Source organism: Oncorhynchus nerka, linkage group LG1 (assembly GCF_034236695.1).
Source record: "Oncorhynchus nerka isolate Pitt River linkage group LG1, Oner_Uvic_2.0, whole genome shotgun sequence".
Classification (NCBI taxonomy): domain Eukaryota; kingdom Metazoa; phylum Chordata; class Actinopteri; order Salmoniformes; family Salmonidae; genus Oncorhynchus; species Oncorhynchus nerka.
Window position 1 is genome coordinate 39,030,260 of NC_088396.1, and position 18,420 is coordinate 39,048,679.

The 18,420-nt window shown below is 43.6% G+C and overlaps 1 protein-coding gene across 5 annotated transcripts in view; it reads right to left on the reverse strand.

Moving 5' to 3' along the window:
- Nucleotides 1-859: 859 nt before the first annotated feature.
- LOC115130065 (semaphorin-5B-like) overlaps nucleotides 860-18,420 on the reverse strand; it is a 326,138-nt gene continuing 308,577 nt past the window's right edge. For 2 of the 5 annotated variants that reach the window (XM_065018604.1, XM_065018613.1), the window contains 4 exons: nucleotides 11,855-11,992; nucleotides 8,937-8,981; nucleotides 8,020-8,225; nucleotides 860-4,104 (listed from right to left, as the gene is read on the reverse strand). In XM_065018604.1, the coding sequence (XP_064874676.1) occupies nucleotides 3,934-4,104; nucleotides 8,020-8,225; nucleotides 8,937-8,981; nucleotides 11,855-11,992 (560 nt within the window). In that variant the 3' untranslated portion in view covers nucleotides 860-3,933. Of the gene's footprint in view, nucleotides 4,105-8,007; nucleotides 8,226-8,936; nucleotides 8,982-11,854; nucleotides 11,993-12,417; nucleotides 12,493-18,420 lie in introns of all 5 variants that reach the window. The other 3 variants (XM_065018596.1, XM_065018605.1, XM_065018602.1) reach the window with 2 other exon arrangements.

Consider the following 18,420-nt stretch of genomic DNA (forward strand, 5'->3'; position numbering starts at 1 on the left):
CCTTGGCGCACTGTCGCCATGGTAAAATACTGGAGCCAATAAGCAGAGTCCTGAGGATGCTAGCAGTGGTGCATCTGAAGTAACAAGGAGAACTGGGGACACTTTGATACTAACTTGCAGCTCTGCAGCCAAGAGGACACTGACTCGTACCCTCATCATCATCATAGTTACCTCACACACCAACCATCCCTATAGGACAGTACTCAGCAGCATTAGTCCATAGGACAAGACTACTGTAGATGGATAGTGACCCCCAAAACTGTGAGCCAGCTTGCCCATCACTCCATGATTACTCTATCATGTCCATGCCAGTCAGCCATCTCAGCAGATAAGGGGTGATTAATTCATGCAACCGCTGCATTCATCAATAAAGCCACTCTCAGCTGCTTGAGCTTCTCTGGGTAATGGAGAGGCACAGCCGGGCCAGGAGAGCACTCCAGTCAAATGAGGAAGCAGCGCTATACTCACTTTCTCTCTGTGGATGAGTGGGGTGAAGTTCCTGACATATCAGATGAATGTCAGGCCTGCCATGGACAGTACTGTAGGCTACATCCAGTACATGGATACTTTCAGCTTTAAGGGAAATGTCTAGTTTGTGTAGGTCTAAAATGATAGTGATGGATATGTGCTGTCAATCAGGTGAAACCTGTACATATAGCGTAATGTGCATACAGAGGCATTGAGGCAAGATATTCTGTTTCAGCAGGATTATATCCTTTATTTAGACACTGGCACTGATCAATGTGTCACTCTTCTTGACTGCTTAGCTGGCACCAGGAAGAGAGCTTTCCGTCTGGTGCTGCACTGGGGTGATGTGATGGAGTACATGCGCACACACACACAAACATGACTCATGTGATGTTGGCATCAAGGTTTATTATCCTTTATAATGTACAATATACAAAAATATAGAGTACCAAAAAATTCACAGTGTCTAAAAGGCAGTGATTACAGTCTATGTCACATATCTAACAGTACCACCAGGTCAGTTGCATAGAAGGGCACCGAGCCAATCAGGGGACAGAGCTCCACAATGTGGCATCCAGCTTGTCCAATCAAAAGTGACTACAGGGCCAGGGGAAGCAAATTAGAGGGAGTCACCATTTAGGGGGAGCCAATTAAAAACCCAAGAAACGTGGGTGAGGCCTGTGTGGAAAAGGAAAACCACAGGATGGAAGTGTTACTTTAAGTCCTCTAAACAGCAGAATTACTTTGATCTAATTTACATGACTCTTTGTTGTACATTTGCTGTATCAAGTTCTTATTTTACATGTTTTATTAAGGTAGGGCTTTTAATTATAAATGTTTTGTTGTGGTGGTGACATTGATTCTGTATTAAACTGGCACAAGTGCCTCTAAAACGACGGGCTGTCTTTGTTACTCTAAGATACTACACAAGATGTAGCCAAACTGTACATCTGCACAAAGTAACAAAACAGCTGTTGTGTATTCATTACGGAAACCGTTTAAGACCCAAACGGAAGCTAAAAGAGAAAAACAGGAGTTTTTATTAGACAAATTCATGTACGTCCCTCTTCGTTTCATTCCGTTTGCGAAACATTTTGCAACAGAATCGGTGGAATGAATAGATCCCTGGAAAAGATGTCTAGGCCGTAGTCAACCAGTCACATTGACTAGCTCTATCCCCTTACAAACCCCATGGTTGGTGTGTACATAGCTGCTGCACTTTTTTACAACTATAAGGCTTCAAACAAAACAAACAAAACAAAAAACAGTGTTAGCTATACAATAATATACATTTACATTATACTAACCTTTAGATGTCATTAATGGTCTGCAGATCGAAGGCTGTCTCTTATGTACAGATAGAGCTCTCGTGCATATAGCGGAACTATAGAATTAGAATGATAGAATAAAATCCTTCTATTTCTATGAGAGGAACTAGAAGCATTGCTGCTGAATTAGCATAACATCAGGCATAATAAGAAAATATAGCTCAGTTGTGTTTCTCAAATTCCTTTATGATCCAAGCTTCCCCATGAGAACCGTACAGCTCTCCTTAAACTTACAATGATTAACATCTTATACGTGGAACACACAGAAACCCAGCGGAACGTCAGGAGTGCCATCATCATAATGTGTGAAAAAATGCACATGGTCCTTTACAGATCCCGTCATATACAGTCATATGTAATAAAGCATTACATTTACATTGTACAAAATACATAGAGTTGTCTGTTCCTCTCCTCATTCAAGCTCACAGGCATACACATACGAAGCAAGCAAACATACACATACAAGCAAAACATTAATCTCATACCACTATTTCTAAGCATGATTTAGCAATGTTAAGAGAGGGATCCATTAATATTTGCTACAGTCAGACTTATATTTGCTTCTACATGAATCTGTGTTTTATATTTTTGTTCTTATTTGTAAAATATGTCAGATACACATTGGCTACTAAGCTGCTTTGAAAAATGTAAAAATAATGTATTTTGTGATGTGAAACTGATGAGAAACTAAAAAGTGAATCAGCTATTATTTGTGGAATAAAACTTTTCCTCCTATACTACTGTTCTCTCTCTCTCTAGCATGAAACAAATAACCTCCTCATAACAAAACCACTTAAAAAAAGGTGCCACACTACTAGCTTATTATCCTAGCTTGTATGATATCATATCAAAATGCGGTTGCAGTCCAGTTTTGCACACTGAGCGGTAGTAGGTAGGTACAGTGCTCAGTAGAATGCATCCATTTAATTCTAGAATCAAGGGAATGCCCTTCTAGAAGTCTTTATATAATCTGACCCCACATTATCCCCTCTGTTGCATACAGACAGGCACCCGAGGCAACCCAAAGCTGTACCAACTATATCCCGTCAACTGATTCCAACTCTCTCAGTCAGACACCTCAGATCTCTATCCCATGTTCAGATCGTTCCCTGGGAAGTCTACCTATACATTACATAACACAGCTAGGCAGCCTGAGGTGTGGGGCCTTGTTTGGACATAAGCAGATTAAAACTAGAGTCTATCCAGCAATGAGTATGTCTGTATCTGTGTGGACCAATATAGGTAGTGTTTTGTCCATAACCGATCACACGCTGCCATCCATGGATGTGCCTTTGTTCCCCTGGTCCTCTAGTACCACCCAAAAACATAGCAGAGCTGAAGTCCCAGGTTCTTGTCCTCCTCATGTCATGTGATGACGTGAGCTGAGTGCATTCATCCATCCACCTCCAAACACAATAGAACTGATATTGGCCTCCTGATCTCTTGAATTAATTTAGTAATTTTTTTGGTTTCCTCATGATTTGCAACCACCGCACTGAAGCAAGGACAGACACCAGGATATGCGCCGGTTGGGATGTTCCCGGTAACTTGTTGTTGGGAGAATTCTGAGTTTAGAATGGGGATAAAAGCTGCAGACAGAGGGGATGTTGGTGTCATAGAGACTCATTCATAGAGGTGACCAGACAGACCAGAGAGGAGAAGATGTGGCCATTTTGAGTATCTCTTAAGGCCACCTCTAGCCTCTCTGAATAGCACAACACCCACAGTAAGGCGATCAGGTTGTCAAGTTCCACAGGGATAAGTCATTGTCCAAATCCATACTGTAGCGTATAGTGTCTTATGGAGTTCATCATTCAGCTCTCCATCAAAGCACTACGTTGACACTGTGATGTCCAGTACCAGGATCAGGTTCCTGGCTCTAGTTAGTGAGTCTAGGGAAGGCATCAGTATCCATACTGTATCCACCCCTACAGAGTGCTGATAGTACGTTCCAGGTATACCCTTACACACACACACCCCACCATTTTGGCGATACCATGGGATAAAGGAAAGGAGAGCAAAAATGAGATCCAGGTCTTAGGTTGTGTTCAGTCACCATGGCATTTGTCACCATGGCGATGGGGGTGGAGTTCAGTCTGGGTAGGTAGGTGGGGCTGGGGTCCTTGGGGTGTGTGTCTCAGCTGTGGTTATAGGTCCTGCAAGGGGAAGGGGAGGAGTCAGGCCTGTTGTAGTCGAATTTGCCCAGCGCTGTGGGGTAGTAGGTGGTAGTGTAAACGTTAGTTTGCTGCAGGGGCGTTGGGTAGAAGTTAGACCTCTCGTCTGGGAGCAGGTTGTTCTTGTTCAGAGTCTGGAAGTGGAGAGAAGACAATCATAACAGATGACAGTGGCTACAAACTTAGACAGAAAACACTGGAGGGTGTAAAAGGTACATACTGTTAGTGTATGTCTGGGTGAGGTGGGAAAAGTAGAGAAAACAGTCATAACAGTGACATAAGAGTTTCATAACAGTACCATAACAGATGGTTTAGTTTACCAATGACTCAGACAGGAGCAATATCCATATATTATACTCTTACAAGTTGAAAAGTGGGCTACAGTGCTGGGTACTGGAAGTGCATCTTTAAGCAAGGTAGAAAACTTCAACAAAATGTGATTTATCAGCCATAAATCAAGCATAACCAATTAACAAATATGAGAGGGATGAATAAATTACAGTAGGTCCTTCTAAATGAGGAAACAGCACAAAAGACATTTTTACTGTAGTGTACATTCAAAATGGAACCCTTTTACCTTTATAGTGCACTACATTTGACCAGGGCCCATTTGGAAAGTAGTGCACTATATGGGCAATGTGGTGTCATTTGGGACTCACACTTAATGTAATGCACTTGCACTTTACAGGCAGGTTGCGGCGGCTAGAAGCCACAACAAGCCGACGGAGGGAACACTACGGAGGGCTGATCAGTAATGTAATTTATCTTAACAGCTCTGGTCCCTGCTCTGTAATTGGGTTCCAGAATCAGTGAAATGCACAACAACGTCGGCCATTTTGAAACGCCCTGGAGGAGGGCGGTGAGGGCCTGTGAAGAAAGACCAATGATAACCGCAGTAGTTCTCAGGTTGAGTGAGTGGCTCTAGCTAGCTAACCTGGTTAAACCAGACTGAATGCTGTGCTCACAGGTTAAACATAGCAAAATCAGTTAAGATGCCAGGCTAATAGTTAGCTAGCTACCTGTGGTATGAAACCTGCCTAGCCATACTTATTCTATTAAAACTCTGCTCTGTATGACTCTGATCATCAGTGCCAGGTATTAGAACCCAGCCTCAACTACTGCACCACAACACATCACTCTCCCAGCTGGCGGCTGGCAGCTTTAGAAAAACAATCAGGTGTCCTTCTGAGAAGCAACAACCATCATCTGAGATAGACTGTCCTAGCACAGTACTTGACTAATTAGGGGGGAGAATAATATGGAACTATGTATACTAGGTGGATCATGACCTTGGTCCTAAGGCTAAACCCTGACGTACGTATGAAGGGCAGTGCCACGGTGGGACGGATTGATGGGGTCGGAAGGTGGCTCATAGGTACACGCAGGTGTTAGGTCCAAGAGTGAGGAAAGGTGGGGCAGGCAGGTGCAGCTTGACTTTACATGTATTATTGAATTTAATATAGCTGAGCCAACCTCAATGTTTTGGCTGATGCTTTCTCAAGAGATGATGGTTCAGCATTATAGACAGCAGCGGGAGTCAGTTGCTATAACAGCCCAACGGGGTCCAATAAAAAGGACTGAGGCTATGATCAGGCAGAGACACAAGACACCATGGAGTAAGGAAACCAGGTGAAGACAGATAAGAGTTCTGAGCTCTCACTATTACTCATCCTCATATAATGAAAGAACCCTAAACATAAGGAAAATCTTCTCAAAGCCATATGAATGGCTGGTCTTACAGCATCTCTTTGCTACGCAGACAATTGTGCATGTCTGTGTGTGTATATGTCTGTGTGTGTACATGTCTGTGTGTGTATATGTCTGTGTGTGTATATGTCTGTGTGTGTATGTCTGTGTGTGTACATGTCTGTGTGCAGGTAGCCTAGTGGTTAGAGCGTTGTACAAGTAACCGGAAGGTTGCAAGTTCAAACCCCTGAGCTGACAAGGTACAATTCTGTCGTTCTGCCCCTGAACAGGCAGTTAACCCACTGTTCCTAGGCCGTCATTGAAAATAAGAATTTGTTTGTAAAGGTAAAAAATATATATATATATATGTCTGTGTGTGGGCCAAAATACCAGCAACAGTGTGTGAAAACTTAAAAAGATGAGAGAGGCCTGTAATTTTCATCATAGGTACACTTCAACTATGACAGACAAAATGAGAAAAAAAATCCAGAAAATCACATTGTAGGATTTTTTATGAATTTATTTGCAAATTATGGTGGAAAATAAGTATTTGGTCAATAACAAAAGTTTATCTCAATACTTTGTTATATACCCTTTGTTGGCAATGACAGAGGTCAAATGTTTTCTGTAAGTCTTCACAAGGTTTTCACACACTGTTGCTGGTATTTTGGCCCATTCCTCCATGCAGATCTCCTCTAGAGCAGTGATGTTTTGGGGCTGTTGCTGGGCAACACGGACTTTCAACTCCCTCCAAAGAATTTCTATGGGGTTGAGATCTGGAGACCGGCTAGGCCACTCCAGGACCTTGAAATGCTTCTTACGAAGCCACTCCTTCGTTGCCCGGGCGGTGTGTTTGGGATCATTGTCATGCTGAAAGACCCAGCCACATTTCATCTTCAATGCCCTTGCTGATGGAAGGAGGTTTTCATTCAAAATCTCACGATATATGGCCCCATTCATTCTTACCTTTACACGGATCAGTCGTCCTGGTCCCTTTGCAGAAAAACAGCCCCAAAGCATGATGTTTCCACCCCCATGCTTCACAGTAGGTATGGTGTTCTTTGGATGCAACTCAGCATTCTTTGTCCTCCAAACACGACGAGTTGAGTTTTTACCAAAAAGTTATATTTTGGTTTCATCTGACCATATGACATTCTCCCAATCTTCTTCTGGATCATCCAAATGCTCTCTAGCAAACTTCAGACGGGCCTGGACATGTACTGGCTTAAGCAGGGGGACACGTCTGGCACTGCAGGATTTGAGTCCCTGGCGGTGTAGTGTGTTACTGATGGTAGGCTTTGTTACTTTGGTCCCAGCTCTCTGCAGGTCATTCACTAGGTCCCCCCGTGTGGATCTGGGATTTTTGCTCACCATTCTTGTGATAATTTTGACCCCACAGGGTGAGATCTTGCGTGAAGCCCCAGATCGAGGGAGATTATCAGTGGTCTTGTATGTCTTCCATTTCCTAATAATTGCTCCCACAGTTGATTTCTTCAAACCAAGCTGCTTACCTATTGCAGATTCAGTCTTCCCAGCCTGGTGCAGGTCTACAATTTTGTTTCTGGTGTCCTTTGACAGCTCTTTGGTCTTGGCCATAGTGGAGTTTGGAGTGTGACTGTTTGAGGTTGTGGACAGGTGTCTTTTATACTGATAACAAGTTCAAACAGGTGCCATTAATACAGGTAACGAGTGGAGGACAGAGGAGCCTCTTAAAGAAGAAGTTACAGGTCTGTGAGAGCCAGAAATCTTGCTTGTTTGTAGGTGACCAAATACTTATTTTCCACCATAATTTGCAAATAAATTCATTACAAATCCTACATGTCTGTGTGTGTACATGTCTGTGTGTGTGGACATGTTTAATTATACTTGTGGAGAACAGTCCCAGTAAACTGAACATTTTCTGACCATCTGGGGACATTTTTCAAGCCCCCACAAAGAAAAAGGTGATTTCCAGGGGGTTTAGGGTTAGGGTTAGAATTAGGTTTAGGAGTTAAAGGTTAGGTTTAGGGTTAAAGTTAAGTTTTGGGGTTAAGGTTAGGGTCAGGGTTAGGGCTAGGGTTAGGGTTAGGAAAACTAGGATTTGGAATGGGAATCAATTGTGTGTCCTCCTAGTAAAACAACAGTGGACGTGTGTGTGTTTATGCATGTGTGTCTGCATGCAGAGGACTCAGGCCTGTTGTGTGTGTTTATGCATGTGTGTCTGCATGCAGAGGACTCAGGCCTGTTGTGTGTGTTTATGCATGTGTGTCTGCATGCAGAGGACTCAGGCCTGTTGTGTGTGTATATGCATGTCTGTGTGTGTATCTATCCACGTGTGTGTCTGCATGAGTGACAACCCTTGTATACTGTACCTGTGACAATACCTTGAACTCCATGGGCGTGTACTTCTCGTTCTTTGGTGTGGTGTTGCCCTTGTAGTTGAGGTGGTTGGGTGTGGTTGGGTGTATGACGGCAGACTCCTGCGAGGGCTTGTGGAAGTGCTGGCAGTACACATAGACCAAGAAGGACAGAAGGCCCGCCCCCAGGAAACAAGACACGCCTGTGGCTATCAGGTGCAGAGAGGTGAATGCTGCGCAAAAACAACAAAGCAGACAGATGGGAGGAGGTCAGTCATGATGTCTAGTTCAATTATCGGTGTCTGTTATCTGTCGTTTTCGTTCTCTCATCATAACTCTTTCTTTCTTTCCTCATCCTCCTTCACATATTGTATTGCAGCAAAGTGGTAGCCTGGTCACATATCTGTTTGTGCTGTCTTGCCAACTCTTAGTGACAATGACCTCAGGAGTTGGCAAGACAGCACAAACATATTGGGGACCAGGCTAGTAAAATGGTGGTTCATTCAAGGGAATCAAGCTCCTCCTCCTCAGTGCTCCTGCCGTCAAACCTGGAAGCTGTCCAATGGAATGGCGGCACAGCCTTGAAACCATTACCCTTCCCAGCATGGTTCCTACACTTTATTATAATGGCCATCCCCCCTCATGCATATTCCACTTCTGATGATTGGTTCAAAGGCTTGTGCAGCATCGCCATGGTTTCAAAACGGACATGGTGGCATCCCCCCTAAAGGTAGACTAAAGTAGAGGAGGGGAAGAGGAGAGGGGGGTACCTACAGCGCTCCTATTACCTCCTGCTGACTGAATGAAAGGATTCATGGAACACACACACACACACACACACACACACACACACACACACACACACACACACACACACACACACACACACACACACACACACACACACATTCCCACGTACTGTAGGTGGTTGTTAATCCACTTACCTCTGCATTGCTGGTCCTTATCAAAGCCAGACGCAGGGAGAATCACTGCAACACAACACACACACAGACAGACATGCAGAGACAGACAAACAGTCAGCTACCAGCACATGCACATTCTCACCATGCACAGAAATATCTGGAAACCATCCAAGAGTTCAGAGTGATTTGAACTGGTAGATGGTACTTGCAGAACAGTACACACAGTATACAGTACACAGTACACACAAAGAAACATACATCATGAAACACTAATGAAAACTTCAGACAGTTGGGATTGTTGTGTAGACTAGCTTCTACGATGTTTGACCGACACTTAAAGTCATTCATCAGGAGGGAGAGGAGGGGAGAGGAGGGAAGAGGAGGGTGTGTGTTTTTAATTGAGATGTGGCCATCCTATGATTACATTTTGGGGCAATTTCGGCTGAGCGAGTGTCACACGCCATTCCAGTGACCTTACGATTTCCAACGCCTCCTCCGAAATTGCAATGAAATTGCGGTACCCTAACCCCTATATAGTTGGATACTCATGACCAGGACACATACACGGGTTGGTTGTTTAGAAATGGTGGGATTAGATTGTTGATAGCAAGTCAACTATATTTGGTTTCCAATGTTTATTGAAAACATAAATACAGTTACACAATGAGCTCTTGTCCCACATGTCCGTTTCTTGTCATTGTTGCTAGCTATCTGGCCACCCAGAACCATAACAACACGCGGCCTTTGAGGCGCACGCATCATTTTCATGATGTTGACCGCTTACCCGTCTATAGGGCTCTGGTTAAAAGTAGTGCACTGTATAGGGTGCCTTTTTGGGATGCTAATTGCATCTGTCTTGTCTCTGGTAGCCAGGGACAGAAATACCATTACTCTGTTAAAAGTCAAAGAAAGGAAACAGCCTCCTCATCAGAGGAGCACTCTAAGAAGCCTGATTTACATAGACTTCATTTGCACAAATTAAGATAGAAGATCTTATTCTGGTGGGGGAAATTTGATTAGATGTTTGACTTAGCCACATCCACAGGGTCGCAGATGTAGTTGTAGTGTACAGTGAAATACTTCGTCTCCGAGATCCAACACTGCAGGTGTGAATTAAACAATAATAATCCCAAAGAAATGTCCATAGAAGTAGCAGCGGGGTGGGGGTGGGGGTGGGGGGCAGTTTCCCGGACACGGATTAAGTCTGGTCATGGATGGACTAAAAAGCACTTTCAATAGAGAATATCCATGCTTTTTTGTATTGTATTAGACTTAATCTGTGTCCAAGAAACTGTCCCTATGTGTATGATGCGTCTTATCTCAGTGTGGTTATTATCTCTGAGTGATTATGATAATGGTGGAGGTGATGACGAGGACGGTGATGATAACAGTTATGATAATGATGATAGTGATGATTATGAATGATGTCATTGATGATGATCATAACTGTTATGATAATGATGACAGTGATGATTATGAACGATGGCGATAATGATGATCATGATAACGGTTATGATAATGATGTTAGCGATGATTATGAATGGTGGTTAACAAACAGATCACCGACCATTTCGAATCCCACCGTATCTTCTCTGCTATGCAATCTGGTTTCCGAGCTGGTCATGGGTGCACCTCAGCCACGCTCAAGGTCCTAAACGATATCTTAACCGCCATTGATAAAAGACAATACTGTGCAGCCGTCTTCATCGACCTGGCCAAGGCTTTCGACTCTGTCAATCTGTGTCCAAGAAACTGTCCCTATGTGTATGATGCGTCTTATCTCAGAGTGGTTATTATCTCAGAGTGGTTATTATCTCAGAGTGGTTAATATCTCAGAGAGGTTATTATCTCAGAGTGGTTATTATCTCAGAGTGGTTATTATCTCAGAGAGGTTATTATCTCAGAGTGGTTATTATCTCAGAGTGGTTATTATCTCAGAGTGGTTATTATTTATTATCTTAGAGTGGTTATTATCACAGAGTGGTTATTATCTCCTCAGAGTGGTTATTATCTCAGAGTGGTTATTATCTCAGAGTGGTTATTATCTCAGAGTGATTATCCCCCCATTCTTATCGGCAGACTCAACAACCTTGGTTTCTCAAATGACTGCTTCGCCTGGTTCACCAACTACTTATCAGACAGAGTTCAGTGTGTCAAATCGGAGGGCCTGTTGTCCGGACCTCTGGCAGTCTCTATGGGGTGCCATAGGGTTCAATTCTCGGGCTGACTTTTTTCTCTGTATACATTAATGATGTCGCTCTTGCTGCTGGTGATTCTCTGATCCACCTCTATGCAGACGACACCATTCTGTATACTTCTGGCCCTTCTTTGTACACTGTGTTAACTAACCTCCAGATGCACTTCAATGCCATTACAACTCTCCTTCCGTGGCCTCCAACTGCTCTTAAATGCAAGTAAAACTAAATGCATGCTCTTCAACTGATCGCTGCCTGCACCTGCCCGCCACTATGGCCTATTCGCCACTATGGCCTATTTATTGCCTTATACCTCCCTAATCTTACTTCATTTGCACACACTGTACAGTATATAGACTTTTCTATTGTGTTATTGACTGTACGTTTGTTTATTCCATGTGTAACTCTGTGTTGTTTGTGTCGCACTGCTTTGCTTTATCTTGGCCATGTCACAGTCGTAAATGAGAACTTGTTCTCAACTGGCCTACCTGGTTAAATAAAGGTGAATAAAATAATAAAACATTTAATGGTGATGATGATGATCATGATAACGGTTATGATAATGATATTGATAATTATGAACGATGGCGATGATCAGGAGGATGATCATGATAACGGTTATGATAATGATGATAGTGATGATTAAGAACAATGGCGATGATGATGAAAATGATAACGGTTATGATGATGATGTTGGTGGTGACGATGATGATGACATATATGATGAAAGTATGTATGGCTCACCTGGAATCTCGTTGCAGTCCCTGTGCTCAGTGCTGTTTCCCACACAGGGGGCGGAGCCTTGAGCCCCACAGACCCGGCTGCGTACCTGCAGCCCTACGTCATCACATGCTGACCACAGAGACCAGGCCATCCAGCCGCCTGCGCACACACACACAAACGTCAGTACACAGACAAATGACCAAAGATTCACTCTGAGTTGAGGTAACCGCTGCATTCTTAAAATGCCTGGAACCCAACTTGACCACCCAAGCGCATGAAAACAAACAAACTAGCCCCACCACAGCACAGCCACAAACAACCCTAACAACCCTAGCCATATACAAACAGACCCAAGTGGTTGTGAGGTAAACTGTTTTGAGAAAGCAAACCCATAGTTTGTTTAGTGCATAGCCAAGATGTTTTCGTCAAGAGCCAAGTGTTAGCCATGTTTCCCAGGCGACAGGCGCCTGTGTACAGTAAACAGGAAAGACCCTCTCCCAGAACCCTCTCCCCCTCTCCCGCATTTCCAACCCGTGATGCCAAAAGCCATTCACCCAATGAATGATGGCTGCCATTTTGTTTACCTCTCCTATCAGTCAGCCTTTCAGTCACAGGCTGCCGAAGCTGCTCCTCGTGCTCTCTGATCTCCCCACACCAGTCTACATAGAACAACACAACACAACACAACCCTCACGGTACAGCATCCATATTAGGACAGCCTCACAGGGAGTTGGTGTCCTTGCGACTCTTGAGGCTGTACTAATATGGACACACACCCACACACACACACACCCTCCTGTCCTTCATTAGTTAGCACAATCTATTTAATCAAGCCATCTCTGACAAGGCCATCAGATAGGCCGGGGACTGACAGACACAAGGTTTTTTGGCTAATTGGAGGTTCACTCTATCTATAGGGAATAGATGACCAATGTCCTGCCTGTCGGTAAATGTACCGAAGCGGGAGACAGATGAGGACAAGACATTAGCATGGCAAACTGTGGACACAAGCAGGGGCACACAAATGAAGTTGAACACACATGATGGTGAACACACATGAAGTTGAACACACGTGCAGGCGTGCAGGCACACACACACACACACACACACACACACACACACACACACACACACACACACACACACACACACACACACACACACACACACGGGTTGTTTGCATCCCAAATGGCACCCTGTTTCCTATATATTTGTTATTTTCTGAGGCTTAAGGCACCTGGTATTCCCAGGCGGTCTCCAGTCCCAGTACTAAACCAGGACTGACCCTGAACAGGCGTGTTCAGGGTGATATGGCCACAAGCATTTTCTCCCTGAAATTAGGTCCCTTGGCTCATCTCTGAAACTCCTCATTGGGCTCGGGAGAGGCGAAGGTGGAGTCATGCGTCCTCTGAAACATGACCCACCTGGCCTCCTACTTCTTATCACCCTGCTCTCTTAACCCGAGTGTCAGCCGCACCAATGTGTCAGAGGATCCACAGTTCGACTGACAACCGGAGTCAGCTTGCAGATCGAATCCCAGGCTGTAGTGGTGCCTCAGCACTGCGGTGCTGTGCTTTTGACCGAGGAAGCCTTCCCTATATATTTTGACCAGGGAAGAGTGAATAGCCATTTGGGAATAGCCATTTGGGACGCAACCCAAGTAAAAGACAGAAACCAATTCCCTTCCTTGTCTTTAATTACCATCAGGGAGAACTTCCCACTGACTGACTGACAGCTGGTCTAATTAAATATGAATGACAGTTTGCCAGGCACACACACACACACACACACACACACACACACACACACACACACACACACACACACACACACACACACACACACACACACACACACACACACACACACACACACACACACACACACACACACACACACACACACTTTGTGGGGACACACAGCTCAGTCCAACTCAAAATCCTTTTTTCCCTAACCCATACTCTAACCCTAACCTTAACCTGAACCGGAAAACTTAACACTAACCCTAAACCTTACCCTAACACTAACTCCTAACCTAAACCTAATTATAACCCTAACACTAATTCTAACCTTAACTCTGAACCCCCCTAGAAATAGCATTTGACCTTGTGGGGACCAACAAAATGTCCCCTGTTGGTAAAAATGTTTTCATTTTCATTCATTTACTATTTCACTTATAACCACTCTAGTATAGTTAATCACGTAAACACACAGACACACACACACTGGACGCCGCAGCAGGAACACAATAAATAGTGACACTGACCAGTTTGCTGGAAAATAAAGAATGGATTAGGATAGGAATCAGACAAACTCTTTAGACAAGAGATTAGATTTAGCCTTGTCTCTCATGTGGGCTTATTCAGAGGAATGTCTGAGAGTAACTTTCTACCCAGTCCAGGATTAGCTGTAGCTGGCTCACACTCATACATATTACAGAGTCCTATAGGAAACAGAGACACTACACAGAGACACTACACAGAGCAGAGGGCCTGGTTAGATAGACAGTATACATGTCACACATTATTGGGCAACAAGGTATACTATCAGATACAATTGGGCTGCCTCCCAGCACAGCAGGGAATAGGCATGGGAACTCCGTTTCCCAATATGCACCTCTTTCACACCCTTCTCTGGAGTGACATAACAAGGTGCTGACTGGCATAGTATTGATCAGTGAGCAATTATCACGATAGGCTTGCAATGCATTGATTAGGAAAGACTATGCAACTATTGTGACCACTAAGAAATAGAAAATGAAACTAATTTGACCCTCTATTGCCCTTCCTACCACAATATGCAACTGTTCTTATTCCAGAAAGCACACCAGATATACCATGGCATTATGTTGCTGAGTGATGAGTAGACAGACCACCAGATATACCCTGGCATTATGTTGCTGAGTGATGAGTAGACAGACCACCAGATATACCCTGGCATTATGTTGCTGAGTGATGAGTAGACAGACCACCAGATATACCCTGGCATTATGTGGCTGAGTGACGAGGAGACAGACCACCAGATATACCCTGGCATTATGTGGCTGAGTGACGAGGAGACAGACCACCAGATATACCCTGGGATTATGTGGCTGAGTGATGAGGAGACAGACCACCAGATATACCCTGGCATTATGTGGCTGAGTGACGAGGAGACAGACCACCAGATATACCCTGGCATTATGTGGCTGAGTGACGAGGAGACAGACCACCAGATATACCCTGGCATTATGTGGCTGAGTGACGAGGAGACAGACCACCAGATATACCCTGGCATTATGTGGCTGAGTGACGAGGAGACAGACCACCAGATATACCCTGGCATTATGTGGCTGAGTGACGAGGAGACGGACAACTAGATATACCCTGGCATTATGTGGATGAGTGATGAAGAGACAGACCACCAGATATACCCTGGCATTATGTGGCTGAGTGATGAGGAGACAGACCACCAGATATACCCTGTCATTATGTGGCTGAGTGACGACAAGACAGACCACCAGATATACCCTGGCATTATGTGGCTGAGTGATGAAGAGAGAGACCACTAGATATACCCTGGCATTATGTGGCTGAGTGATGAGGAGACAGACCACCAGATATACCCTGGCATTATGTGGCTGAGTGACGAGGAGACAGACCACCAGATATACCCTGGCATTATGTGGCTAAGTGATGAGGAGACAGACGACCAGATATACCCTGGCATTATGTGGCTGAGTGATGAGGAGACCGACCACCAGATATACCCTGTCATTATGTGGCTGAGTGACGACAAGACAGACCACCAGATATACCCTGGCATTATGTGGCTGAGTGACGAGGAGACAGACCACCAGATATAACCTGGAATTATGTGGCTGAGTGACGACAAGACAGACCACCAGATATACCCTGGCATTATGTGGCTGAGTGATGAGGAGACAGACCACCAGATATACCCTGGCATTATGTGGCTGAGTGACGACAAGACAGACCACCAGATATACCCTGGAATTATGTGGCTGAGTGACGAGGAGACAGACCACCAGATATACCCTGGCATTATGTGGCTGAGTGACGACAAGACAGACCACCAGATATACCCTGGCATTATGTGGCTGAGTGACGAGGAGACAGACCACCAGATATACCCTGGCATTATGTGGCTGAGTGACGAGGAGACAGACCACTAGATATACCCTGGCATTATGTGGCTGAGTGATGAAGAGACAGACCACCAGATATACCCTGGCATTATGTGGCTGAGTGACGACAAGACAGACCACCAGATATACCCTGGCATTATGTGGCTGAGTGATGAAGAGACAGACCACTAGATATACCCTGGCATTATGTGGCTGAGTGACGACAAGACAGACCACCAGATATACCCTGGCATTATGTGGCTGAGTGATGAAGAGACAGACCACCAGATATACCCTGGCATTATGTGCCTGAGTGATGAAGAGACTGACCACCAGATATACCCTGGCATTATGTGGCTGAGTGATGAAGAGACAGACCACTAGATATACCCTGGCATTATGTGGCTGAGTGATGAAGAGACAGACCACTAGATATACCCTGGCATTATGTGGCTGAGTGATGAAGAGACAGACCACTAGATATACACTGGCATTATGTGGCTGAGTGACGAGGAGACAGACCACCAGATATACCCTGGCATTATGTGGCTGAGTGATGAGGAGAAACTGAATTGTGTTTTGTCCATTGTGTACTTCCGATTGTGGAATATTTATATAAAGCCTGGAATAAAAGAAAAAGTGCTACCTATAATGAAATTGTAAAAAACAACGTTTAGCTTCTATGTGGTAAATGGTATGTGTGTATATAGATTGTGTATAGGCTTGTCTCCCATATGAATCTTCTATGTGGTAAATGGTATGTGTGTATAAGAACAACGTCTCCCATATGAATCTTCTATGTGGTAAATGTGTGTATATAGATTGTGTATAGGCTTGTATATGAATCTTCTTGTAAATGGTATGTGTATAGGCTTGTCTCCCATATGAATCTTCTATGTGGTAAATGGTATGTGTGTATATAGATTGTGTATAGGCTTGTCTCCCATATGAATCTTCTATGTGGTAAATGGTATGTGTGTATATAGATTGTGTATAGGCTTGTCTCCCATATGAATCTTCTATGTGGTAAATGGTATGTGTGTATATAGATTGTGTATAGGCTTGTCTCCCATATGAATCTTCTATGTGGTAAATGGTATGTGTGTATATAGATTGTGTATAGGCTTGTCTCCCATATGAATCTTCTATGTGGTAAATGGTATGTGTGTATATAGATTGTGTATAGGCTTGTCTCCCATATGAATCTTCTATGTGGTAAATGGTATGTGTGTATATAGATTGTGTATAGGCTTGTCTCCCATATGAATCTTCTATGTGGTAAATGGTATGTGTGTATATAGATTGTGTATAGGCTTGTCTCCCATATGAATCTTCTATGTGGTAAATGGTATGTGTGTATATAGATTGTGTATAGGCTTGTCTCCCATATGAATCTTCTATGTGGTAAATGGTATGTGTGTATATAGATTGTGTATAGGCTTGTCTCCCATAAATGTAAATGGTATGTGTGTATATAGATTGTGTATAGGCTTGTCTCCCATATGAATCTTCTATGTGGTAAATGGTATGTGTGTATATAGATTGTGTATAGGCTTGTCTCCCATATGAATCTTCTATGTGGTAAATGGTATGTGTGTATATAGATTGTGTATAGGCTTGTCTCCCATATGAATCTTCTATGTGGTAAATGGTATGTGTGTATATAGATTGTGTATAGGCTTGTCTCCCATATGAATCTTCTATGTGGTAAATGGTATGTGTGTATATAGATTGTGTATAGGCTTGTCTCCCATATGAATCTTCTATGTGGTAAATGGTATGTGTGTATATAGATTGTGTATAGGCTTGTCTCCCATATGAATCTTCTCTTTGTGCCAGACTGGGTTCAAATACCTTCTTATTTTTTTTCTGTATGTATTTATCTGTATATGTTATGTATGTATGTACAGTTGAAGTCGGAAGTTTACATACACTTAGGTTGGATTCAATTAAACTCGTTTTTCAACCACTCCACAAATTTCTCGCTAACAAACTGTAGTTTTGGCAAGTTGGTAAAGACATCTACTTTGTGCATGCACAAGTCATTGTTCCAACAATTGTTTACAGACAGATTATTTCACTTATAATTCACTGTATCACAATTCCAGTGAGTCAGAAGTTTACATACACTAAGTTGACTGTGCCTTTAAACAGCTTGGAAAATTCCAGAAAATGATGTCATGGCTTTAGAAGCTTCTGCTAATTTACATAACTTGAGTCAATTGGAGGTGTACCTGTGGATGTATTTCAAGGCCTACCTTCAAACTCAGTGACTCTTTGCTTGACATCATGGGAAAATCAAAAGAAATCAGCCAAGACCTCAGAAAAAAATTGCTCATCCTTGGGAGCAATTTCCAAACGCCTGAAGGTACCACGTTCATCTGTATAAACAATAGTACGCAAGTATAAACACCATGGGACCATGCAGCCGTCATACCGCTCAGGAAGGAGACACGTTCTC